At 43.0% G+C, this 27,017-nt stretch overlaps 1 protein-coding gene across 1 annotated transcript; it reads left to right on the forward strand.

Moving 5' to 3' along the window:
• Positions 1-7,970: 7,970 nt before the first annotated feature.
• Positions 7,971-17,994, forward strand: LOC131577874 (mitochondrial amidoxime reducing component 2-like). The gene is made up of 7 exons (XM_058836048.1): positions 7,971-9,013; positions 9,165-9,338; positions 12,351-12,513; positions 13,939-14,079; positions 14,739-14,800; positions 14,883-14,954; positions 15,485-17,994. The coding sequence occupies exons 1-7, from the start codon at positions 8,346-8,348 to the stop codon at positions 15,612-15,614; spliced, it is 1,410 nt and encodes a 469-aa protein (XP_058692031.1). The 5' UTR covers positions 7,971-8,345; the 3' UTR covers positions 15,615-17,994.
• Positions 17,995-27,017: the final 9,023 nt, after the last annotated feature.

Consider the following 27,017-nt stretch of genomic DNA (forward strand, 5'->3'; position numbering starts at 1 on the left):
AGGGAGAGATTTGTGTCTTCATTTTTTCTGTGTGGAGTGAGTGTCCCATCTATTTGTCTGTGTGTCCCCTGACTAGTAAGACTGCTCCCTTATTGCACCACACAGGGTCCAGCCCTTCAGACCTTCCACAAAGGTAAACATGAACCTTAGCTCCTGAACTGCTCAGCTCAGTGGACTTTTGTCTGCTGACATTCAGTCTCTGCTCACATGGTGCAACTTTAAGGGAATAACCTGGTTGCTATCCATACAGAACCTGAATGACATGTACATGGTGCTTCTGCGTGAGCCTGAGAAAAGAAAAGCCTCAGGCATACTGGTGAGTCAGCTTTGGCTGGCCAATGTTTCTAAAATAGACCAAAAACAAAGAAAGAGGAGAGAGAAAGAAAAAGTAAGCGAGTAACCTATGCTGTTGCAATAAACCAGCTAATGATTCATTTTCCTCCCTCAAAATGAACTGATAGTTCTCACTGAGGTTACCAATTAGTGCTGCTTATCAGTTCTGATTCAGTCCTCAGCTCCTGAAGGGAATTTGTGAGGCCAAGCCTTGTCCTGATGGTTTGCTACTCCGTTCATTAGCCCAGCTCATGCAGCAGTGTCTAGAAACTCTGAATCCAGAGGGTGAGGTTCATTTTTCAGCTCGGGCGATGGCAGAGGGCTGTACTTCCTGTCAGTCATGGCAGCATCTCTGTTGGTCCAGGTCTGGCTTAGCTATGATGCAAACAGGTGGAACAGGGCAGGTCCTGCAGCTCTGTTGCTAAATGTTGTCTCGGTGACACAAGAGATGAGGAAACGTTCCCTGGCCGCCTCGGCACTGGCTGGCAGGTCATCTGTTCAGCCAACAAAATGGGCAGCCTCCATCTGAAGCAGAACTGCCGTGCTGGAAGTCTGCACAGGAAATGAGGGAGAGCAAGACGTTGGTGATGGGAGGAGGCTGGGATTGCTGAGGAGCCTGGGCTCCCAGCCCTGGCAGGTGCCATGCCATGAGGGCAGTCTGGGACTGAATCTTGGCTTCTGCGCGTGTGTTAGGTATTCTTGGCAGGGTAATCCTTGGAGGAGCCACCCCAGCAGGGACAGCTTTCAACCACACAGGCTCTTTTATAAAATGGGCTTGTCTGCAGCTGAACTCTTGGTGCCTTAGAGGAACAAAACAGATGTTTGACTTGCTCATATACAATGTGGGATGTGGTGGATACCATGGTGGGTATATGGGGAAGATTTGATTTGATGTTTCAGCTGAACAAAATAGTTCCTCCCTTCAGCCCCTTCATGAAACCTCTACCCATTGCTTCACTTGCCAGGTTTTGTCTTCAGTGGTGTGCTACTGTCTATCTGGTTCCCTTCAGATTCCCATTTCACTTGAGATTTCATTTCACTGTGCCTTATAACAAATGGCAGGATAAATAGGTTTGGGAAGCTGAATACGTGCAGGAGTGGCAAGAAGTACGTAATCAACTTGTCCATGCTTCTTTCAGCAGCAAACTCCACTAAAAAGACAGCCTGGCAGTAACTTTTACTTTAAATTCCTGGCTATTCCTGGCAACTGCTCAATGAGTCACAGAGGAGAATAAAGCATATTTCTGCTGTTTTTGCCAGAGTATTTAATTACTCCTCTGGCTTACCGTAGGCTCTGAGGAAATGGCAGAGGACTCATAGCTATTGTCCTTTGTGCTGCAACATTAGCAGCAAGGAAGCACTCCTGAACAGCTTACTTTGGACATGCAGTGACTGAGGAGAGTTGCACCACACCACAGCACTTTGGCACTTCCAGATCTTTGCCACTCCCAGGTCATGGATCACTTCAGGGATGAATGCCCTTTCTAACCTCTCCCTGTCTGTAAGACTGGGAAAGGGGCAGGTTTTGTGTCGGGGTGTAGTAAAACCAGCTCTCTCTTTTTCTGTATCCTGAGCACCTTGTTGGCTGAACGCTGGCCTCTTATGAGACAAAACTGATCCTAAAATATGCACAAAGTTGCTGCAGTTACCTGTACAGAGTGTGCTTTGGAAATCCTTTTTTCTTCAAGGAAGAGTAGAGAGCCTGAAGAACTTGTATATTAATGGAGATAACCAAATTAAGAGAAAGTGAAGGAATAAAATCCTTCCCTTTCTTCTTCTTTCAGGAAGCACTATTAGGCTGATGGTCCTGTTTTGGGGTGCAGTCTAGAGAGGGTGGTGCACTTTACTGAATCCTGCAACGTGCGTGAAGAGAGATGCAGGGCTCTGGACTTGTTCAGCTGGAGAAGGGAAGACTTAGGAGAAACTTGACAGCAGCTTTTCAGTACATAACAAAGGGTTTCCAACAAGATGGAGCCAGGCTCTTTAATGAAATCTGCAGCTAGACAGCAATGGTCATAAATCCAAGCTGAGGAGTTTTCAGCCAGAAACAAGTCAGGGAAAGCAATAATGTGATCATTAAGCATGAGAAGAAGTTACTTCAGAAGGCTGAGGTCTGTCTGTGGAGGGTCTCAAGGCACGACTGTACAAAGTGGGAAGCAACGCAGCACGAATGCAGCGCTTACCCCTGTGAGCGGGAGGCTGGAGGAGAGATCTCCTGGGCTTCTTGTAGTCTGGATGAGGTGGGAGTGGGATCCTGCCACGGTAAGCAGAAGGCTTTTAATTTACCTACTCTATGGAAATGTAGAAGACTGAGCTCCTCACCCTTGCTAGAAGCACTGACGCGAAGAATAAAGCTTTGCTCCTGGTAACAAGGAGCGACTGGCGAGGGTGGCAGCGCTGCCTGAGGAGCAGCTCGGCTTCCACTGCCCCGCGCTCCGCTGGCTGAAAGGCGATTGTCCTTTACTGCCATCTCCTGGGAAAAAAAACCCACAGATTTCCAGCCTGTCAGCCTGCCCGGTTGTTCTGCCTCATCTCCTGCAGGGATTTCCTGCCTTTCCCTAAGCTGGCCTCCCTGTTTGTCCAGATCCATCCTCAGGATGTGGGGTCTCAGCGTAATGTGCATCTCCGTATACCAGTGTTTCCTACCCAGTGGAACCTTGAGACTCCTCTATTCAAGTGTTTCAAATGTAAAGCCATAGGAACATTGTTCTTGTGTCAGGTTTTTTCCTTCAACACCTAAAAATGCATGGCACTTTGTCTTGAAGTTCTTGCTGTGCCTCAGAAACATTCCTCAAGGAAGATTCACTGGAGGTGAGGGAGGAGCCACGGCCACTTCTTGTTTCTAAATCTCGCCGTTTTCTGGAGAGAGGACAGCTGCCTACGAGAGAATGTGTAATTTTGAGTCGGAGGTTGGCAGACTGGAATCACATCCCCCCAGGAATGCCTTGGACCCCAGCTCCAGCAAACCACACGTACTTGCCTCCTCATGCTTTCTGTATTCCCGTTTCTGCTGCCCGTAAAGGAATCCTTGCTCCTTCCTTTCCTGGGACACTGAACTAGCATCAGGTTGTTTTTTCAGCTGTGTCTGAATTAGGGTGGAGACTTTCCTGTCCTTGGTGAATCCCATCCTGCCCCGTGACGGCAGGGAAACCAGAGCTGCAGAAATGTTGATGTTTGTGCTGAAAAACAAATGCCCTGCTCCCCGGCAAAGCCTCTCCTTTGATCCTTACCTGCTCTCCCGGGTGATACACAGCTCTGACCTGACCCTTCAGACTCCCGAATCTGCTGATGGATGTTATATTCACATGGAAAATAGCATTTACAGAACAATGGGAGAACTCATAACATCAACAGTCTCTATTAATTAATACTGGGCCAAATATTTGCCTGGAACTACCACTTCTGTGTTGTCCTGGTACCTTTACAGAGACTGAAGTTTAGTTTTTGACTGGAAGAATAACCAAATTTTCAATTCATCTTCCTGTATATCTGGAATGACAGCTGATAGCTACCAAAGTAGCTGAACAGCCCACCCGGGTCTTGGGTATAAATAATCCTCTGTATAGAAAAACCTTCACCATAAAAGAGAGATCCTTTTATTTCCTTGCTCTGGCTCCATTAAAAGGCATCTATCATTAATGTCTCTATTTATAACTCTTTCGTCGCCAATTACTCGCCTGAGATTTTTCCACACATGAATTTCACTGAACTAATTTCTAGTGCATGACTCACTGAACTCTGATTTCCTTCAAGATTTTAAGAGGAAACAGCAATGCTTTTATCCTCCCTCCTCTCTGTGAAGGAATTTTTTGAATTTATTGTTTTTTCTAACTTTGGAAAAAGGACATAATTTGTGTGAGTATAATGTGATTTTTATCATATCTTGTTGAAATCAGCATACTTGGCCATGTTATCCCCTCATCCCTGCCTTTTGCTGAATTATCAGAGAGTCACTGAGAAAATAACTGCCATATCGCCAGTGTGTGCATTTAATTCTTTCACTGAGACAAACCCAGGCTACATTTAGCTCCATCCTGACACACTGACACCTGATTGAGGCCAGTATTTTGCTGTCCTTGTCACTGCTTTATTTTTCATAATCTCCATCCAAACCTCTCCCCTCAAAGTGGTAATTTATACCTTTCCAAAGTTCAGCGCTGTGTACATATTGAAGACTTAGAAGATCCCCAGCTGCTTTTTTTTTTTAGCTGAAACAAGTAAAATTGTTCAACTCTCTCCTCATCATTCATCTTAGGCCTCTGATAGAGCTGCTGCTACAAGAGTCTAGGTTTGCCTTTAGAATTATCTCAAATTGCCAACCACATCTGAAGGCAGATATGCCTTTTACATTCTCCATTAACTTTTTTTCTACCTGCAAATTTGTCCTGTGCTACTGAGTTAACATCATGCTTTTTAAAGATATGTCAGCATCACACAATTTCATGACTGAGGGAGCCTGGCCCCAGTTTGCTGCAAGATTGACGCTGTGACTTTTTCATGTGATCAGACACATTTTCGATGAAGTTATCAGCAATTGAAAAAATGGTCATTTGCTTTTAAGGGCAGGAGTACTGTGCCTGCTCTGGCTACAACAAACACAGTTCTGTCACACAAGAGGCTGTGTTTGGATTGTAACAAAACCAGGACTTACATTTTGTCTGGGTGGCTCTATTCACATTGCTAGTGGCTGGTGGCTCCTAGGCATGTGTGTGCCTGGGATGGAGGATTAAACAAACCTGCTGGTCAGGCTGTTTACTGGAGGCTGTTTGGGAGTTACCTGGTGCGTGGGTGAAGAGGCCTTTCCTCAAAGCCTGCGGAATTAGACCTGAAACATTTAGCCACAACTATGTTGTCCACAGCTATTTCTGATTTTATGTTCCTTGTTTCACAGCAGGAAAGGAGAGATTATGCAGATGCAGCTGCCTTCTGTTATTACTTTAAGCTCCTTCCCACCATACTCTCCAAGAAGAGTGAGAGCTGAATGTAACAGAAGGGCTGGTCTGAACAAAATCTCCTTAGGATACTTAGGTCAGCAAATCTAGGGAATGAAAGTTTAAGGTCCTTCTTGGATTTTGAAATATTTTTTTTCTCTAAATTAATACCCAATTTTTAGCAAAGGTGAGTTATTTCTGAATGCACTTAACAAGTCCTTTGAACTAAAAGGATCTGGTTCTGTACATCACTGTGCTGCCCACAATATGTAGCAAGGAAGGAGCTGTAGCTTCTCACAACCATCAAGGGCTTTACTTCTCCAAATTCTTATGCTGGTAAAGTATATGTGTACTCCAGACCTATTTTCTCTGTCACCCAAAAGAAGCAAGCAAGCACGCAGTAAATCATCCAATTTTTTTTCATCTTATCTCAAATTCTGATATTTTGATGCCTCATAGACAGAAGTTTGGAGAGCAAAATCATTCTGCACTTTTCAGTTTGAACTGTGTAGAATACTGCCAGTCATCAAGAAACCACAGGTGTTAGTAGCTTATTTTTGCCTGAAGGTTGAGAAAATAAGCATTAATGTTCGTCAGGAGTGGCCAGCATAAATAGTAATTTGTTTGATTTTTAAAATATTTTTATGTGATGCCTCACTTTCTTTTTGTTAGATTCTAAAAAGAGTTTGTGTTTTTGTTTTTATCTCTTTAGTACTTATGTCAGTGTTTTGATTCAATAATTAATGATTAATAAGAAAGCACTGATTATCAGACACCAGACAGTTGCTGCAGTTTTGTTGAACATTTACTAATATATAAGATGTCTGGTTCCCCTTATAGCATTTTTCTGCTCCTGTGGGTACAGGTGCAGATTAAAGACCTCTTGTGTGAATTCAATTAAATTCAACAAAATATAGACTCCATGTTGAATGAGAAGATTAATGGTTACCAAAGAGTGTGCAAGGGCTCTCAGTCTACTCAGCAGGGTTGGCTCCCCTCTCATGTCTGTGGTGGAGTCATAAAAGCAATCACAAGTAATTATTTTTTACTCAGTTGGCCAATGATCTGAAGGTGGTGGGGCAGGTCTGGTCAAACCAGATCAAGCAGTTTAGCACCTAGGATTTACCTGGACCAGTGTGGGGATCCCAGGGGTATGGAAGACAGGCTGTCTCAGTAAAGTAGCATAAGAAGGAGTTTCAAGTGATGTGGAAGGTGAGCAGGCAGCAGACTGTCTCTGCACGTGTCCCCCACACAATCCAACAGCAGCACAAGGCTCTGCTGATTAATAGTTAATCTCCAGAACTGTTCTGGGCTTGTTCAGGGGAGAAAATTCAAAATGAACAAGTTCTGTTTATCTTTCATATTGTGGTGTACTTTCAGAAGGAGAAAGGTCTCAAAACCCATGACTGGAATCAGGGCATGGTTTAAACAGCAAAGTGGTGACCAAGAGGGCAAAGGCATTGCCCTCCATCTTGCCTTTTCACAAAGCTAATGTTGCCAGAGAGCTTTACCCCAGTATCAATTAGTAAAATGTGAATAACAAGGAGCAACCACCCAAAATGGCTGGGAGACCACAAAAGTAATACAGAGCATCCTGATGAGGAAGGTACATATTACTCCCTTCTGTATCACACCTACTCAGGTGGACTGCTGCTGTCCCAGCACTGCTGCCTGTCCAGCACCCCTCATCTGGTAGAAGACAAAGACATCTACAACAAAACCAGGTTTAATTCCCTTGTCTGTGCTCGGGCAGATGTCTGCCTCTTTGGCACTATTTGTGCCATACTTTCATGCTCACAGTCATATCCTGGTCCTTCTAATTAAGGACTCCTCTGTGGACTCTCTTCTTGCCTATGAGGAAGATCTGGGTTTTGGGGTCCTGCCAGTAGGAATAGATCTGCTGTCACTGTCTTCTGACATCCATCACATTGTCTTCACCCACCACCAGGTTTTCATAAATCCCACCATACTTTTTACAATCCATGGTGATTCCCACAGTAGGAACATTTTCCAATCCTGGTCTGTGACCAAGTGATTCTTGAGGTGAATGCGAGGAGCTCACCTGGCTTGATTGCCCACACATACCCATTATAAAAAAAGGTCCACAATAGCCTCATCTTCAGTGTCCCTCTCCACCAGGATGCTGCTGATGGAGTACTTCCAGTAATCCATTGTGGCTGGGCTGTCTGAACCTCCCAGAAATGTCCAACACTGAGCTTCCTCATCTTCTACCTTCTGGAATTTTGCTCTCAGCACACTCATCATAAAAATAAATCAGTTTGTGAAATTTGGCCATCAGATCCCAAAGCTCTTGCTTTGCTTTGTGACGACAGACCTGGGGCAACAGTGGCATTTGCCACTCCAGCCTATATTTGATGTCATATGTGCCTTGCAGCTGGGTATCTGTCACGATCCACAAGGTGGGATTCGTGATGTGGTTCTTTTATTTAATCTTAGAGTACAAAAGGTTATCAGCACACCAGGGACTCAAACAGCAAAACACACTTTATTGAGTGCTCATCAGCACTAACATGTGATAGAGGGAAGAGAAAGCAAAGCATAAGAAAAAGAGAGGGTAAGGGGATTATAGCTACCAACACCAAAGTCTGCTCAGCCATCTGTCAACACAGAGTCTTCTGTCCATTGGGGAGATCTCAAGGGAAGGTAAGTTTGGGATGTATTTTATAGTCTTTTACAAAGCGAAGGGCACAGGGCCAAAACCAGAGGAGATTGATGACCATTGTGATGAAACCCATTGCGCAGGGGGGCAGGTGTAGGGTACAGAGCAAACCACTTCTTACAAGCCTCTGCTCGCCAGCAGGAATGAGGGCAGTATACCGTGACAGCACAGCAACCACCTGTAATCACTTGGCAAACATCCATCTCAACTAGACCAGAACCCCTGTACCGAGTCCCTTGTGATATTCAGGGTCTTTAGTGTCCTTGCAGCAGTCATGAGGCAGATGAGGGAATCTTCGGGCCGTCTCTTACAGTATCCCACAGAAGTACTTCCCTGAGACCCTGCGAACAAACAGAAAGCTCTCGGAAGGGGTCTCAGGAGTTCGGTACCAGGCAGCTGGGATGTGCAGATGTCCCAGGGCAGCCGAACAGCACTGGACACCCCACTTGCTGCCCTCCACGCCTCCATCCAGCCACCTGTTCCCCTCTTCTCCGAGCCAAGCCAAACGCATGAATTTGACGCACTCGTGTATTCCCACACAGCCCACACTTCCTGTAGCACTGCTTTCACTAAACGCCCGGATATCAGACAGAAAACATCATCCGCCGCTGCTTTGCCGAGCCGGGCGCTCGGCCGTGTGTTTTCCCCGCTGCGCCGCCCCCTTTCTCGCACCGGGGGTCGGGGCTCGGCGGGGCTCCGGGCTCTCCGGGCGGGCCCGGCGTGAGGGCCGCTGTGAGGGCCGGTGTGAGGGCCGGTGTGAGGGGCCGGGCCCGGCCGCCCCGCCCACAGCCGCTCCGGGCGCGCAGCGGGGCCCAGTCGCCATGAGCGGCCCGTGGGGCGCGGTGGGCCCGGCGCGGCCGGCCTGGCTGTGGGGGGCGGCGGCGCTGCTGGCGCTGGGCGCCCTGCTCGGGGCCTGGCGCTGGGCCGGCCCGCGCCGCCGCCGCCGCCTGCAGCGGGTCGGGACGGTGCTCAGGCTCTTCGTGTACCCGGTGAAGTCGTGCCGGGGGGTGTCGGTGCGGCGGGCGCAGGTGACGCCGATGGGGCTGCGCAGCGGGGAGCTGCGGGACAGGTAGGCGGGCCGGGCCCTGGGGCATCCGTGTGGCTCCGCGGCTGTCGAGTGTTTGTTTTCCCGAGGGCCTGGGAAGGAGCACCTGCCGTGCGGGTGTTGCCGAGCCCCCAACTAACGCTGTTGGGCGCCCTTGTGCCCCGTCCCACCGCAGGTTCTGGCTCGTCATCAGGGAGGACGGACACATGGTGACGGCTCGCCAGGAGCCGCGGCTCGTCCTTGTTTCTGCCAACTGTGACAACGGGCACTTGATCTTGGAGGCCGGGGACATGGAGAGGATAAGCGTGCCTGTAAAGCTTCCCGAGAAAAACCCCGTCCGAAACTGCAGGTACTGAAGAAGGCTTTTTTTTTCACCCGCTTCCCTCTCTCTCAGTACTTTCTCGTGTGCTTTTCAAGATTGTGTGAGGCTTCACATTTTCTTATGCAGAAATTGGAGTGTAAAAGTTCAGTACCTCTGTGTCTTTTCTCTGCGGGTATTTCTCACCATTTGCTTAAGGGAGATAGACTTCCAACCAGAGCCTGTACTGACAAGACAAGGTGCAGTGGTGTTACTAGGTTTAGATGAGCTATTAGGAAGAACTCCTTCACTGTGCGGGTGGTGAGGCAGTGGCACAGGTTGCTCGGAGGAGATGTAGATGCCCCACCCCTAGAAGTGTTCAAGGCCAGGTTGGATGGGGCTCTGAACACCTTGGAAGGTGCCCAAGTTTATGCTAGGGGAGTTGTCCTAGGTGGTCTTTAAGGTTGCTTCTAATCCAGACTGTTCTGTATGTGTTACACAGGAGGCCAGGAATGGTCATAACAAAAGCTCTGCTTTTATTCTGCTAAACACTGATGAAAACAAATCTTAGGAAAAGATGACACAATATCAAAGACTATGTATTACACATCTGCCAAATGAACTGTGATTTTCTGTATTCATAGAATGTCGTGTTTGCTCATTTGTTTTTACTTCTAGTGTTTTTGTTCTTGCTTGAGTGAGCAGCTGCATCTCAGAGCCTCAGTCATGCACTTTGGTGTTTCTGGATCACAACTGCTGTATGCATCAGCATTTTTTATGCACGCTGCCCATTCAGAGCTGGTGAGATGTAGGAGTTTAGATTCCCTGACCCTTGTCTTTAGGCATTTAACTGAGGTGCCTCAGCTAAAAACTTGGTAGTCAAGGGCTCACCCTGAGGTCACAAGGGAAACACTGGCATCCCAGAGACTTAGGGCATTCCCTATAGGTGCTGTCCCAAAGGAGTTTCAGGTGGATGGGTTACAAAGAATGATTTAGCTGTGTGCCTAGAGTTTTGTTGTATGAGTGCAGGCCTAACTATTTTATCTATGTATAGAAAGCCATGCTGGAAAACTGCCAGCAGGAAGAGGAAAACCTTTTCTCTGCTAAAATGTCAATTAATATCTAGGTGTTTAGAAACTGTAAATGGTGTGAGGCCCTACAACGATACTGTAAGTGTTTCTTCTTTGCATAGCAGAGATGGTTATGCACCAGCTACTGTAATTGTAACTAAAGGAGTACTGCCAAGGAACTGCATTTGCTTGCTTTTAGCATAAGTCTGTTGCTGTGGAAACCCTTGATCAGCATAGCTCAGTGTCACTGTTTATACAAGGCAGGTGCAAGTTCCAAATGGTAGCATTTCTCCTGGAGAAGTGGAACAGACGTCTACAAACCTGTGCATAATGCCTATGTGTTAGCCAATGGCACATGCAGTGCAAAACCATGCAGTTTGTGAGATGTCATTTTTCTAAAATTTGTTGTGTCACTAGAAGAATATTTAAATAGCCTAATACATTGCAGTAATGAAAAGTTAGCTTGGATTTCTTGGATTTTCCAGTTTTAGAGCTCAGTGATTTGTTCTTCCGGTTAGTTTTTTTTTGTTTTTTCTTTCTTTGTCTTAATAAATTTGCCCTCAGTTGGGTGCCCATGGGAGCTCATGCCCTGTAAGCTGGAGCTAAAGCAGTGCCTTAGTGCATCTGGCTGTATACAGCTGTGCATGTGCTGCTTTGAAAACTGCTAAGTCCACTTGCAAATTTTATATAGGTATTTAAAAATCTTGTGCTTGGGAGAGTCAAATATAGGACCAAAGCCGTTGTATAGGTACATTTTCTGCTTGTGCAAATGTTAGAGTGTTTCCCTCTGGCTAGGAAACCTCATGCTCTTTATCTGTGCCCTTTGTCAGTGTGTGTTGTAACACTTAAATTGTGTGATCTAATCCCATGGATCCCTACAGTACTGCGTGCTTAGGATAGGTCTCCTTCCTGAGTGGAAAGCAGTAGTGTTGGAAGCTCTAAGAGCCTTGCCTCTGTTGTCCTGCCAGTCAGAAGGCATGCAGGAACTGTGGCATAGAGGGAGGACAAAGGCAGTTGAATGCTGTCTGGAGTAATGACATTTAATTCCTGCCTGTGACACAGGAGTACCAGCAAATGGAGCAGGGATATTGATGGCAGCATCCTAATGATCACTCCTCCAGATGACTAAAGAAGGGCTCCTAGGAGCTGGGCTCACTCTAGATGAGCTGCATGGACATCTCGATACTTCAAGCTGCCCAGAATTAGACTGCACCAGGAAACTGCAGTGCATTTGCCTCAAAGTGGCTACTTTGAAAAAATGTAACAAAACTACTCAAGACTGGTGTTAAAGTTCATTAAAACATTGAGTCAAAGTTTTAGCTTTTCTTGCCAGGAGAATTTCCTTGCATAGACTTATTTGTATTCTACTGGCAGTGGCTTTTTGTGCCCCATGGACTTTGTTTCCAGTACAAATCTTTAACCCCTGTTAAGATACTGAGCTATTTTGTATGTGAAGTCTGAGCTGAAAAGTGTCACTCGTCTCTGGCTGAAGTTTGACAGTACTAAAATCCAAAGGAAAGTTTCCTTAACAGTTAGAGATGCTTTTAATTAATAACATTTGTACTTATCAGGTGTGGTAACTAATCACATAATTTCAGACTATTGTTCATTTTCTGAAATTAATTACCTTTCAGTTGATTTCTCAGTAGAAGTCATTTGGTGTAGCAGTCACGTGCAAATGCAGGAGCAGGCCCTTTTTTTCCTTGAAGTAGGGCAAGCAGGTAGGTTTGTTACTGTCACTGACGGGGCAGTTAGCCCTGGGCACATTAACACTATTTCAGAGCTCATTCTTTCACCAGCTGGTATTGTCTGGTCATGTCCATGTTCCGTAGCTTTCAAAACACAGTTTGAAATCAAGGAGATTGCCCTTTGGGAATGATTTGTTTTCTATATATTGCTACCACTATTAAAACATGTTTTTTGCCTTCAGATAAGAAGCTTCCTTGAACCTTCATGTTACCAGCTAACTTACTGATGTGTTGTGACTCTCCAGGGTGTTTGGACAGGATATCCAAGGCAGAGATTGTGGTGATGAAGTGGCTCAGTGGATCACCACCTTCTTGAACTCAGAGCCCTGTCGACTGGTGCACTTTGAGTCCTTCATGGCGCCAAGAAAGTCAAAGGACTCAATAGCCCTTTTCCGAAACACAGATGAGGTAAATGAATGCTCCTTTTCTCAGAAGTGTGTCCTTTTAACCATTTACACCCACCCACCAGAACCTGCGCCTTCCATCTTTGGTCATTGAGCTGAGTTTAGCAAGGTGTGTAGTTGTGTACTAAAACCATATGAGTATTATTTATTGTAAAGAGGTGTGTTGCTTAATTTTTACTTCAAATTGGTTTTAAGCTATTGACCATTCACAGCTAAAGAGTCTGAAACTGCTACTTGAAGAGGAACTATTACACTGCAGAATTCAGTACCCTTTTGTGTCTCAGTGAATAAAAAAGAGTTACACTTTTAATGATGTTTTGAGGGTGTAATCTGTGCTGCTTCCAAAAATTCCACTCCCTATCCCTTGTTAGGTATGGGAGTGTGCTGATACAAGTTGTGTTACTTTGTATTTTGTTTAAAGGGTTGATGTTTAAACAGGATGGTTATACTTGTGGCCCTAGGAATTAAACTTCAAAGGACGTTTCAGAGGTTTAATCTCTTTCTGTGAAAGATGTGTGAAGTTATGATATTAAAGAAATATTATGGAAAGGAGATGCTGTGTTCAGACATCCTTATATCATTTTAGCCACTGCTGCCTTACTTTTTCTTCTGAACAACTCTTTCAGGTGGAGATGCTTTGAATTGTATCAAATGCAAGGTTTTTAAACTAATTAAAATTGTGAGTACCTTGCTTTAGTGATGTTATTATCTATAGGGCATCAGTGTCTTGCTTGTTGCACAAACAGAAGAAGGTATATTCGATATAGACTTCTATAGATATGTATTTGTTATGTAAGGGCACTGAGACCAATATAAACACAATGTTTCAGCAAAAGGGACATCAGATTAGGAGGGGTGATGTTCTGGAATTGTAGCAAGAATGAAAAGGCAGAATATTTGTGATACTTATTTCAATGCTCATCATCTTGTGGTTGAAAGGCATGTAAGTAATGTAAGAAAGGCACGGAGTAAGAATAGTATAAGAGAAAGGCAGGAGGGTTGTACACTAAAATTCTTACCAAAGTGTCTCTTTTTTTTTATTATTTTTTCCTCCCCCTACCTCTGTGGAACTCCACTTCTTGGAGGTTTAGAGCTTTTTAAATACCGCTCATTGGCCCTGTTTGCTAATATGGCCCTCCCACTTCCCAGGCATCCCAGACTGATGAATGGACAGCTGTAATTGTGTATGGGCTGTTCTGGATGTGGAACTCCCTCTGGTGTTGCAATTTGAGCACACAGAAATTACCATGGTGACTGAAATAGGGAAGAGCATGTTGTTTTCCTTGTTAACCTACTTTCAGGAAAATCAAAACTTGAATGGAGCAGCCTAAAAGGCTGCTTGGTTCCAGTGCCTGTCTTTTGCCATGCAGTGACTTTCCTCCCATGCTCCTACAGCAACCTTAGGATTTGGTGGTGTTTGTTTCTGTAGGTTGCCTATCCTGACTGCAGCCCAGTCCTGATCATCTCCGAAGCTTCAATGGACGATTTAAATGCCAGGCTGGAAAAGAAAGTTAAGATACAGAACTTCAGGCCAAATATTCTTGTAACAGACTGCAGTGCTTTTGAGGAGGTAAAATAACTGTCTTAAATGTCTTTTTGAAGGCTTGGTTGTGTTTCTTTATAATTCAGTTGATTTGTGTGATGGTGCCAACAAGGGTGAGGAAAGCTGCTATTCTGTGATTTTTACAACTCAGTTCCAGAGAGATAAACTGTCAGCTCGCGTTAATGCCTGCAAAACATTGATGGAGAACACAGGTCTATAAATGATTATTTCTCAAATTGAAGAAGTTCCTAAAGCAGGAAGAGATTTTTATCTCCTAGGAGGGTTTGCAATAGAAAGCTTGTATAGATGAGAAGCAAAAATTTACTTCCTCTGAAAATTTCTTTTCTGCAAAACTGTAGATTTACCAGAGGTCACAGATTATCACCCATACAGTAGGAATAAATTGCTTTAGGTTCAGTGCTTCAGACAAGTGTATGTTGCAGGACAGGATTCATTACTCTTGTGTCTCTCTTTTCAGATAGAATTATTAGTGTGTCTTGAATTGGATAAATGCAGAGGCAGTAGGGTTTTCATTATAGTACTGTAGTGTAACTATGCTCATTTTGAAGGTGATAGTCAAGGTGGTATCTGGAATGGTGCACCTTTTTGTGAATGACCGTGCCACTTCTGGAAAAGTAATTGCATGTGCTTGTGTCTAATATGTGCCTAATGTTTACTTCCCTCAGGACACCTGGGAGGATATTCTTATTGGTGATGTGGAGATGAAAGGGACCGTGTGTTGTGGCAGGTAAACACTGGAGACCTTTATTTTACATAGGAGCAGAGAGGTTTATGATAAGATGCCCTGACTGATTTGTCTGTCATTGCAGGTGTATTTTAACAACCGTTAATCCAGACACAGGGGTCATCGACAGGAAGGAGCCTTTGGAAACATTGAAAAGGTTATAAAAATATCACTGTTTCTTAGGCTGTGGGAGAGGATTTAGGCTGGACCCCAACAGATGTTAGGCTAGTGTTTTAAAAGTGGTTTGAAGTGTGTGTGGGACATAATAATGCAGTGTGAAGATCTGTGTAATATTGGCTTCCAGTCTACTTCTTGCAATTCTATGTGATAAGAAAATTCAGGAAGTTCTCTTCTTTCCTGCGAACTTCACATTCCCTATCTCTTTCATATCTGCTACAGTGAAAGCTTGGGGTATTTAAGGTATCTAAAGGTCTGACTTTGCTTCTTTGACTTTTCTTTCTATAAAGATTTTTGTATATATTAAACATGAATGAGTGAATACAGTCAGGCTTTTTTCCTTCCATTTAAACTGCTCGGTTCTCTTAACTACAATATTTATTTAGTTTTTAGCCTAGTATGATGGCCAAAACAAGGCATCATTATTTGCATGTCCTCTCCTTCATCACTGATATTTTGATGTGTAGGTTTTGCTACCACTTATTCTAAAGAAAGGCTTTCTCTCTGCAGTTACCGTTTATGTGACCCTTCTGAGAAACACATTTACAAAACCAGCCCTCTCTTTGGGAAATACTTTGCTGTTGACAGAACTGGAACGATTCAAGTTGGAGACCCTGTGTACAAGATGATCTGGGAATGAAGGAGACTTTGATCAGAAGATGCTTTTTTACTTTGATATGCGGATTGTTTTTCCATGTACACAGTCACCAGCATAATCTTTTCTTCTTCCTTGAAATATTTGTTATGCTTTTTAAGGTGCAGGAAGTTCTTTCAGGCTGTGAATTGTCAGTCATTTCAGATCATGTAATCTACTGGCATACCTATAGTAACCACATCTTTGGTTTTTCTGGAGGCTGTGGTAGAAGAGACTGGCCCAAGACAGACTTCACAGCAGTATTGTGAGAATCACACCTCCTAAAATTTCATGTCAACTGCAATATTGGAATCCAAAATCATGTACAAGGGTTTGCATCATATATTAGATACGTTTAGTGCCAAAAAGAACCACAAAAACAGTCATGCCAAGCACAAAGTATGTTTGTCACAGAGCTGCCTTTACAAATGATCGTGGAATGCAGATGACAGGGCTCTGCTTCCCTCCTTTGGTCATAACCATCTTGCCCTGTCTATGTCCAGAGGTAGTTTTTAACAGTGTTTCTGTCTTTGAAGTTGTTTCTTGAAGATTTTTACTATCTCTTAAGATTGGAGCAATATCAGAAGGAGGATTCTGAGCTGACTAAATGATAATCAGGTCTAGAGGTGGGGGTGCCAGGTAATGATGTGGCCTTGTTTAGTTTGTGACCTCTGCTGACAGTTTAAGCTGTCAGTTTTTTATCCAGTGAGGAATACTGTAACACTGAGTCCGTAGAGTGGTGATACATTTGCTAACATAGTGGTAGAATTTCCAGTTTGAAGGAACTGGGTGTTCACTGTGTCAGAGGCCTGTGTCAAAGCCGTAGGGCAGTGATCTGATGTTGAGCCTACCCTGTTCAAACTGGTGTCCAATATTGTAGGGCTCAGGCACAGCTCATCTCTGGTTCAGTGGATCCCTTTGTTTAGAAAGTTAGGCTGCTAAGCAGATGTTTGGGATGCTGCAGTTTGAGTATGTTAACATCCTTACAGGTTGTCCCTGTCGTGCTCCAATCTAACCAAAAAGTCAGCTGTTTGTAGGAAGCTGATAATTATATTTTCTACTTCACAAAACAAATAAGGGACAAAACTAGCTGAATTACAGCAGTGTTATATTTTCTTTAAATATTGCATGGCTTTTAATTAATTTTTTTTAAAAATAGCCTCCAGGACAAAAGCCAGCCATCTTTTGAATGCTTGTCTGCTTGTTTCTTTTTTATGGATTACTAAATTTGAAAAAAGTGTTTCCCTGTTCTAAAAGAGGAATCCAATTAAGTGTGAAGAAGGACAAATATGATCCAATCTGATGTTTAGATTCTTTATTTTCTGTTGTAAGTATGAAAAGGGAATTTTTGATGCATGTTCACAACTCAGACCTGTAAAATTAAGAGCTATTGAGCTTTGAGAAAGTGCAGGTGGATATATGTGGCAATCCTGAAGTAATCATGTCAGGGAGGTAGTTTTCTATTATTTGTGAACTCAGAGTTGCTCTGAATGCCATTTTGTCAGCAGGGTACTCTGTAAGTATTATGTTTTCCTGGGATAGACGAGTTCCCAGTTTGAAGTGCATGTTGCATATTTGTGTATTGTTATGCCTGATGCAGCAACTAGTGGGAAGAAGTGAGAGAAAAAGCATCTTTTGAAAAGAAAAATAATTCTGAGGTTTACTCTTAAAAAGCACATATTGGAAGTTCTTAGTGTTAGAAGCTGAAAGTTTGTGGAATTCCTAATGGTATCATTGAGCACAGGCAGCCTGCTGGCCAGCCAAAGCAATTAGTTAAGAGTGTGTCTCTTCATTAATTCAAAGAAGTGGAAGGAAAAAGAGCTGATTTTTTTTTGCTTCTGGCCAAACATATTTTTTCCACTGTTGTTCTAGCAACATACAAGCATTTACATATCACAGATTGTGCAGTATAGATTCCACTGCCTCTCATTAGGCTGCTGATTGGGCTGATTTGGAAATGGAGCTGTCTTTGCAAGGAGAAACTGCCGTCTGGATTCCTGTTTGGGAGAGGTCACAGATCTAACCCCCTGATTTACTCCTGTAAAGCCTCTTAGCAGAATATGGTTGGAATCCTAAAACAGGTGTGCATCTGAGTACAGCATGGTTCATAGATGACACTTAAATCGATTATGTGGTCATTTTGTGAAGTTGAGAGAATGAGTTAGAACACTGCACTGTAAATATCTTCATATGAATGTTGGTTTGCTGTGACTGTAGGAATTGTGTTTGATTTTGTTTAAGCAATTTAGAAGATTTACTGAAAATGTGTCAGTCATAAGCCACTGTTTTTAAAATCGTGTACTTAAACAATTGTTAATTTTTTTTTAACTATAGGAAGAGAACAAAAGTATAAATTTCTAATTAATTCAACTTTCTTAAAGTGTTATATTTGTTTATGATTTTTTTTTTGGTTTCTCTTTCAGCATTTAATTTTCACCAGTTATCAGGATCTCATATATAGTTAATACTGATGATTGTTTTTAATCCTACCTCTGAATTCAGAAATATATGCGCTTAACCAGAGGATATGTGTAAGAGAACAGAACCATCAGATAGAAGTGGTCATTAGACTCCGTTTTGCAACTGTTTTGATCTAGATAATGAGAAAGACGTTTACAGACTTTTTTTTTTTCCAGAGATGTATGAAAATAGGGGAAAATAGGTTTAAAAATATCAGAGTTTACTCAAATCAACGCACGTCATGTCTCAGTATAATACTGAGGCTTTTTTTTTACAGCATTTATTATACCAATAGTTCTTGCAGAAGACTATGTACAAGATTGCAGTTGTTAAAAGCAGAAATTTCTGGGTTGCTTAAGATTTGTGGTGGATACCTTTTCAGACAAGTCTGCTCTCCCCACAAAAACACTGAGAAAGATTCTGTGCCTGCATCCTGAGGAGAAAAAAAGCTTTCCAAAGGCACCACTGCTGTTCTATAAGAAGACAAGATTCATGGATCTTGCCTCTACAAATGGCAAAAGTTTTAAAAAGGGCTTCCCCAGGGTGTTTGTTTCTGCTCTGTCCTAGCACCTGAAATTGCCTTTTTCTCATTCAAGAGCCATAAGAAATTCCCTGTGCTGGGTAGCTGCAGGGCTGAAGATGACACATGCAGTCTTTGTTTCTTTTGGACAGAAGATTCTAAAAAGTGATGCAGGCATAAGGCCCACGTGTGTATCAGTCTTCAGCTGGAAGAGAGGCAGCATTCATATCTCAAGTGTTCATCTTTTTACACAGTCTACATTGTGTTAATGTTAACAGTCTCAAGATGTTACAGCATGTTACTGTTACTGGTAATTATTTGTATCTTATGTGAAGAAATTGGTAAACTCAGTAAGGGTTTCACACACTGAGCCTTTTCTGTAACAAATCTGCTTACTCATCATGACAATGGTTGGATTCTGGAGCCAGAATCTTCACTTGTATTTGCTTTCCTGATGTAGGACAAGGATTTTCACCTATAGATGTAAGCCTGCCACAGTTCAGGAAGTGTTTGGACAATGCTCTCAGGCACATGGTGTAATTCTTCGGGCTGTCCTTGGCAGGGTCAGGAGACAGACTTTGATAATCTTTGTAGTCCCTTTCCAGCTCTGGATATTCTGTGATTTCAACTTTCTTCACTTTTATTTATTGTTGTTCCTTTTCAAGTATCCTCAAATCATGGATTGTCTCTGTGCTGTCAGAGCTGCTTCTGGGATAGTGTGAAGCAGATGCCCCAGCTGAGAGAGCAGCACTGGCTACTGCAGTATCAGTGCAGCATGTTTTGTGGGGGGCACACAGCACTGCTCAGTGCAGGTGAAGCAGGGTTTAGCACCTCTTGGCTCCCCAGCTGCTAAATGTCTGTTTGGGATTGTTAGAACCAGGCTGTGAGCAGTCAAGCCTAGCAATGAAGCTTGGACTCAACTTGTGGTGCAGGTGCATGTCGTTTGCTACAGCAGACTGGCATGAAACCACGGAGCAAAAAGAGCTGAGGACATGCCAGGTACAGTGAAGGGAAGGATGGTATCAGCATGGCAAGTGACAGTGTTCTTGGTCAGACAGGCCAGGGAACAGGAATGGTTGGAAGGGGAAAGGAAATGAGCAAGGCTTAGGGTGTGTGTTAGGGCTGGAGCTGTACGAGATGGGACTGTGAATGAAGGCAAGGTACTGGGTGGTGCCATGTTCTCCAGTTGTTTCTGTGCAGATGGACTGAGAATGAGCCCTGGCTGTGGAATAGCATCAATTCCCAGTATTCAACAATAACCTGGCCTGAGGAATGCCATTTTCCCCAGTGGGCCACAGCTCATCACATTGATTTCAGGAAATCATGGAGTGGGTCAGGCTGGAAGAGGCCACACCAGATCATCTGGTCTAACCTCCCTGCTTGAGCAGGATCATCCCAGAGCACATGGCACAGGATTGTGTCCATATGGCTCTTGAATATCCACAGTGAGGGAGGCTCCACATTCCCTCTGGTCAGCCTGTTCCAGTGCATGGTCCCTGGAAGTTGTTCTTCATGTTCAGGTGGAGCTTCTGTTTTTCCCATTGTCTCTTAGTCCCATTGCTTGGCACCACCAAGAAGAGCCTGGTCCATCTTTTTGATACCCACTTTTGGGTACTTACAGACACTGATAAAACACAGGTAATTGTAGCCTGAGCTAAACATCAGGTAGACACTATCTTCCACCTGTACAGAACAAGGACATGGAGCAGCCTGTGGTCACATCACAGTGAAGAGTCTGGGTGGAAATCTCTCATTTTTGCCCTTTGTCCTTGGACTGTTACGCATAAGACACCTAGGGTGGGTTGAAATTCCCCTTTCCTCCAGAAGCAGTATTGTAGAGAATTGTATCTTCTCTAGTGCACAAAATTGTTCTGACAGCTTATCACTGCTTATTTAACAGCCGACTGTTCTCACTTTCTTTAGGCACTAGATAATAAACACAGTGAAACAATTGTGCTTCACTGATGTGCTAACCCTCATAGCCTCTTTACTGTTGAGTTCCAAAAACCAGCTTCATTTACTCTTAATTGAGGTTTGACTTCAAGAGATTATGTAGGACGACAATTCCTCAGTCATAGCAGCCACAATTACTTTCATGGACCATAATGGTCCTGCAGACCTACCTACATCCCTTTGGCATAAGTTAAAAGTGGCAGCTAAATCTCTTTGTTTTTTCAAGATTTCACACATAGATGTGTAGTACTTAAAAAAAAACCAAACAAACAGATGGATAAGAGTGCAGTGTCATCTGCCTGTGGAAAACAAAGCAATAGACATTAAGTTCAGAGTTGGAAAATGCCTGCTTCATCTCTTCATATAGCATGGGCCACAGAGTGAGATTCCTATGTGCTTTGAAAACTTTGGATTTTTGGTAAAAAATCAAAAGCCACAGTGATAGTTGGACTTCAAGAAGATCATGGGAGAGATCAAGAATACTAGTAGTATCCTAGATATTTTCAAACATAAATACTTTGCTCACTGAAAAATTATGTTCCACTGTGTTTACAGTTGTGCATTTTGGAGGTCCATATTAACTCTCCATTCCTTGGGTTTATTTAAGGTAAAACAGAATATTGTCTATTGAGAAGACCCCCGAGCTGTTCACCAGTCTTCACAGAAGTAATCGTGAATGCCAGTTTATTTCTATCTTTAGCACACCTTTATAGGGTTCTACAGGGTCTGCGAGCAGAACGAGCTACTATTGGCTAACACACACAGTTTACATTTTTCTTCTTACACACAAGGATATTGTTTTGCTTTACTCTCTCTTCTGCATGAAGGTTTCAAGGACTTTAGCCCTTAATATCACGACTTAGTTCAAAGGCTGGTTTGTGCATACAGGCCTTTACTAATATATAAAATATAGCAACAAATCCCCCTTTCTCTTTTGCACAAACCAGGCTTTGGATAAGATAACCTACAACTTAGACTGTTATCCCAATTAACATTATAAGTAAAGTCCGTCCCCCTTCTAGCATAAGAGACTTCAACCATCCAGTGATGCCTCAGCTGGCGAACCAACTTTCAATGGGGTCACTATCTTCTTTCAGGGCATGCAACCCATCCTGTAGCTGTTGTAGTTGCTCATGGATGGAAGCTGAATGATCAGCAAGATCCAAGCAGCACATGCCTTCAAACTCCCCACAACCATGTCCTTGTGCTAAGAGCAAAAGGTCAATTGCAACTTAGTTTCATAGTACTGCATGATACACACTACTCACATCGGCTGAAAGCTCACTTAACATTGTGGATGTTAAGTTTAATTCTTTCCTAGTCCAGCAAGCGAGCCTTTTTAGAGTTGCTAGGCCTTAATTCATTCAGGCTTCGCCTTGACTGTTTGATGTTCTTCATTTTGCTAGCTATATTCAACAATAGATGTAAGCTTGGGTGGAACAAAGTGAGTTTCCTAAGATAACAGGGTCTTCCATGTGGATTAGCAAGAATCTAATTCCATGCTCTATCTCCACAGATTAGGAATATGGAACTAGGTAATCACTTTGGTAATTGTCCTGTGAGATTGCACCACGAATAAAGGCTTTACTTTCAATGGTAGTAACGAGATCAGCTATAGGGTTGACTGCAACCCAGTGCTGTATTACTTTGTTAGAATGACTTTTTGTCGGGGGTTCAAACATTATCCATCCACCCGAGGTATTGGTGGAACATAACAAATCCAATTCTTCTGAGGGTTGTAACATTAAGAACTTTGGTAATTTTTTGCTTGCTAACAGGCTTCAGGTTGTCTTAATGTGAAGCCAGCAGTGCGACTGCACTCTTGCAACACTGCCAATCGATTCAGTCAAATCTCGTTACTAATTAAACCCCTAAATGCCGGAGGATCCCATTCAGGGACTCCTGTGAGACAGGTGCGAAAGTATCTCCAGGTGTGGCTAGGCTCAAACACATTGACCTTTGGCCAGTTCAATGTGCCAGAGTGACCCATATGTTCTGTCACTTTTGGATGTTAGTTAGCAGACAGTTGGTCATGACTATACACAACACAATTACCATAAGCATTTTACCATGTAAATGACACCATATTTGCAAACTCACAGCTAGAACTTCAATCGTTAAATGAACTTTCAAAGATGCTTACACTACCTCTTAAAGAGGGAATACTTATACTTTATACTAACATAACAATTACTACACAAGCTAAACACTTAAACTATTATCTAACTACTTTTAACACAGGTGCTCTGGTATATATGTAGTCTAAGCGTGAAAGCAATTTGCTAAAAGGGTAAACACACAACTACAATTTGCCTTATATACAATTAAATGGAGTCTCTACACTTCTTAGATCTTCTACAGAATTTCTCCAGCACGATTCAGTCCTGGAACGTTCACTGCTCCCGTGATGTCAGCTGGCAGTTGATCGGTGACTGAGGGCTTTGATGTTCAAGTTGTTCTTCAGATCCTTCTAAATCTTAAAACAAAGGATACCTGAAAAATTGGTAGAGACACAACATCATAATAACAACATAAAATTTCTGTTGGCAACTGTCTATATAGTGTTCAGACACAACTGTGTCCTGACAGGTCCACTTCTGATCCATGGCTGGAGTACCACGGCTGTGTGATGACATCTCTGTTCACTGGATCTCGTGTGTTCAGAGGCACACAGTCTGGTCAGATGGACTGGTGACCTTTTTGAACCTGCCAACAAAACACAGACACTTCTCTCCTTGAAGTTAATAAATTATACTAATTAAATGCTTGTGGGGCATCCATTTTCCCCCGTTTTTTCTTAAAAAAAAATAAAAATGAGATGTACTTCTGTTATAAGCAACAACATCAACACAAAACCTTATACACAATTAATAAGAACTTATACTAGTTAAAAATCAATTAAATCTTAAACATTATTAATAACATATATAAAACTGCTATTAATTACTAAAACACTGCACTAGCATCCCATAGTTAGCAAACAAACAGAAACAAAAATCAGTGAAGGATTGGATCATCACCTCCGGAAAATGACTCTCCAAGCCCACTTCAAAATTGATCCAGCTGTCATATTAATAGGGTCAAATTGTTGAGTCAAAAAGTGACTCAAATACTGATTTGGGACAGAAAATATCTGGATCTGTTGGCAAACATTCTGTCCAGGTAAAGTCAAGGCTTGGCCAGGGCCTAGGCTTTAAACTGGAAAGATGCCTCTTAACTCATTTCTAAAACAAGGTTCTCAATAGTAGCAGCTATGAGATGCTTACAGCATAGCAAACTGTTCTAAACTCCACAATAATTATATATGACAAAAGGAAATAACAAACTTAACCTTAAAAGAATATCTAAGTTAGGAAACTTAACTTAAAAACATTTAAGCCTAAACATCCTTAATTCTATTAACACTTAATCTATATTAAATGAAAACTTAACTTAATCTTATTCTGTTACTACAAAAAAGCAGCTAAAAGTTTAATATATACCTTTTAAACACAATATAACAATAACATGGATTCTTTATTAAAATTGTGGAAAAAACGAGCAAATGGATAATATATACTTTAACTTAACTTTGTTTTATACAGTAAAATTCTCTTGACTAATTATTTTTTAAACCACAAATCTCTTCTTTAGATAACACTAATTGGAAGAAGGTTTTCCTAGAAGCTATAAATCACACCATATTTTAACCTTGGATTCTAAAACCAATTATTGCAAGGCAACTTCTGTTAGTATTCACCTTAAACACTTTTTTTTTTTTTTTTTTTTTTTTTTTCTTTTCTTAACTTTCAAAGAACCACAATAATTTCTCTAGTAAAACTCTAAAAACTGCAATTGCATAAACTCATAATTACTTAAAACACAAAATTAACTCTACAATGGTATATAAAAACATTCTGAAAACCCAGTAAATCATGACTCTGCAACAAACCAGGCACCATCCCAGTGCCCCCCCCCGAGAGAGGGAGCGGGGGGTGGACGGCCCGCTCTGCTGCTGCTGCAGCTCTGCTCTTATCTTTCTTCACATTCTGTACATACTCTCGCAGCGAGGAAAAACGGAGAGAAAGAAAAAAAAAGCCTCACAAAGTTAACTTTAACAAATGCAGTTTTTTCTCTCAATCTCTCTTGTTGTTTGCTGATAGAGGAAAAAGGCACGATTTTGCAAAAGCAGGCGATTTTACACGAAAAGTCTCTCACGGCCAGGTGCTAACAACAGCGATCATGGCAGCTTATCAGCTTCTAATTACAAGGATGAATTTTGAACTAGATACCATATAGTTTGAGATTTTTTGACTAGTTTGTCTCTCTTTGAAGCTGTCTGAGCCACCTGTTTCTGCTCAGCTCTTTCTGTAATTGTTCAGAGTGGCCTTGGAACTTTTCTTGCGCTGCTTCTACCCCCAGGGTACCTTTGTTCTTTGCGCTCACCTCGCTCCCTCATGTCTTCCTGGTTCGGGTGGAAACCAGTCTAAATCTGGCTTCTTTTCTTCCAGGGTGGTAAAGATGGAACTTAAATAAGGTTGTAGTGCTAAAAGTGACTCCAAAAATGAAGCAAATAGTTCTGGATGTATCACATCCTGCCATAACTGAACAGATTCTGTTCGTTGTTTCAGCGTTCCCTGTGGAACTTTTTTCTCATTATTTTCTTTTCCCTAACTCTCCCTCCCTCTCTCCATGGGCAATATAGATAGGAGAGCTTGCCCAGCAGTGGGAGGTAAAGGCATCTGCCACTGTGACGCAGGTAGAATTACAGGGCTCACATCCTCAGCATATCTCACTTTTCTGTTTTTTAAGGTATTAATTACAACCTGCCAAGTTCGACCGAGAAACACAGTGTCCTTGCTCTTTTCCGTAATTGCCGTTTCCCATATCAGAGCCGATATATCAGTCCGTTCTTGCTCCGCAAGAAGCAGTGAGCACTGCAAATGCCCAAGACAATTAGCCCATATAATGAGCATATCCAGGTCCCTTTCCTGGGCTGCTTCGCCTCGTTTAACGAGGATGCTGAGAAGCAGTTTATTTACTGCCGCAAATTCCACATCCATGACGACAGCACCCGCAAGAGGGAAGGTTGCGACCCTTCTACTACGCCCTTGCCTTCTGGGCCCCCCCCCAGCAGCCCTACTTCCACGTCTAACCGCTCCGCGTCTCACCGCGCTCAGGCTGCCTATTTGGTGCCGATCCAAGCCCGCGACGTAGAGCCCAGATCCACTCCGATGACTCCAGAGTCCTTCTGCCCGCAGGGTGTCTCTGGTCGGAGCGCCAAATATTGAGAAGACCCCCGAGCTGTTCACCAGTCTTCACAGAAGTAATCGTGAATGCCAGTTTATTTCTATCTTTAGCACACCTTTATAGGGTTCTACAGGGTCTGCGAGCAGAACGAGCTACTATTGGCTAACACACACAGTTTACATTTTTCTTCTTACACACAAGGATATTGTTTTGCTTTACTCTCTCTTCTGCATGAAGGTTTCAAGGACTTTAGCCCTTAATATCACGACTTAGTTCAAAGGCTGGTTTGTGCATACAGGCCTTTACTAATATATAAAATATAGCAACAATTGTCCTTGCAGTTACCTCAAGGAGCACGTGGCATGAAGTTTAATTTCCCTTAGTTGTCCTTTATGTCTGTTTTAATAGGTCTAAAGCTGTCCAATGATGGTTTGCCACATCCTGGGCTAGCAGAACGAGATCTCTTCCAGCTCATGTTCACATGTTCAGAAATGTGAGTCTCAAGCATCCTAATTAGGGGTGCACGTTACTGTGTAATTCATCCTTGAAGGGAACCAGCAAGACAAATAGATCCATCACTCTAAAATTAGTTGTAAAAAAGTTCGGAAAAATACCTCATGGTTTTCATAGAATTATGAAAGTATGTGCTTGGGCCTGGAAGTGGTTTTAAGGAAAGGTTGAATTTACTTGACATGCAAAGGCACACACTGGAGTCCTTCAAAAGCTGATTCAAGTAAGAGCAGATCTTGGGCACTGGGTCTGATGGAGCAGAAGGTCTGTGCTGCACCTTGCTTGCAGGCAACCCTGTGTGTTACTGCTCTCTAGCTGGAGAAACTACTGAGCTGTGCTACCCAGACACCTGTCCAAATGGTCAGCTGGGATCTCCATCAGAGCAGGACTCTTCTTTTTTTCAGCAGAGTGGCAATGTTGGCTGTGTGCTCTCAGAGGACCCATTCTGGGAGCAGCTGTGCTTCAGGAAGCTGCTGGGCCTTATCAGCCCCTGGGAGGATGCTGAGAGCAGATAAAATTGAAACAGCTTGCTGGGAGTTCTGTGGCACTGCTGATAACTTGGCTCAGTTTATCACCTGGGCTCAGGTTGGCCTTGTGCAATCTCTCTTGGAAAGTGGTGGCAGCAGTGCTGGCATCAGTGGTGTGCAGCCACAAAGGGATAAGTGACATACATATTTATTTTAAGATTGCCAGTAGCAAAATCTGTCTGATTTCTTTAGTTTGAACATACAGCTGGA

Source organism: Poecile atricapillus, chromosome 3 (assembly GCF_030490865.1).
Source record: "Poecile atricapillus isolate bPoeAtr1 chromosome 3, bPoeAtr1.hap1, whole genome shotgun sequence".
NCBI lineage: Eukaryota > Metazoa > Chordata > Aves > Passeriformes > Paridae > Poecile > Poecile atricapillus.

What these genes read in the sequence shown, in the direction of transcription:
- LOC131577874 (XM_058836048.1), top strand. Translation starts at nt 8,346, where the DNA reads ATGTGCAGATGTCCCAGGGCAGCCGAACAGCACTGGACACCCCACTTG. An exon ending in ACTGCAGTGCTTTTGAGGAG is followed by an intron (nt 14,080 to 14,738) that starts GTAAAATAACTG and finishes TACTTCCCTCAG; the next exon opens with GACACCTGGGAGGATATTCT. An exon ending in CCTTTGGAAACATTGAAAAG is followed by an intron (nt 14,955 to 15,484) that starts GTTATAAAAATA and finishes TTCTCTCTGCAG; the next exon opens with TTACCGTTTATGTGACCCTT.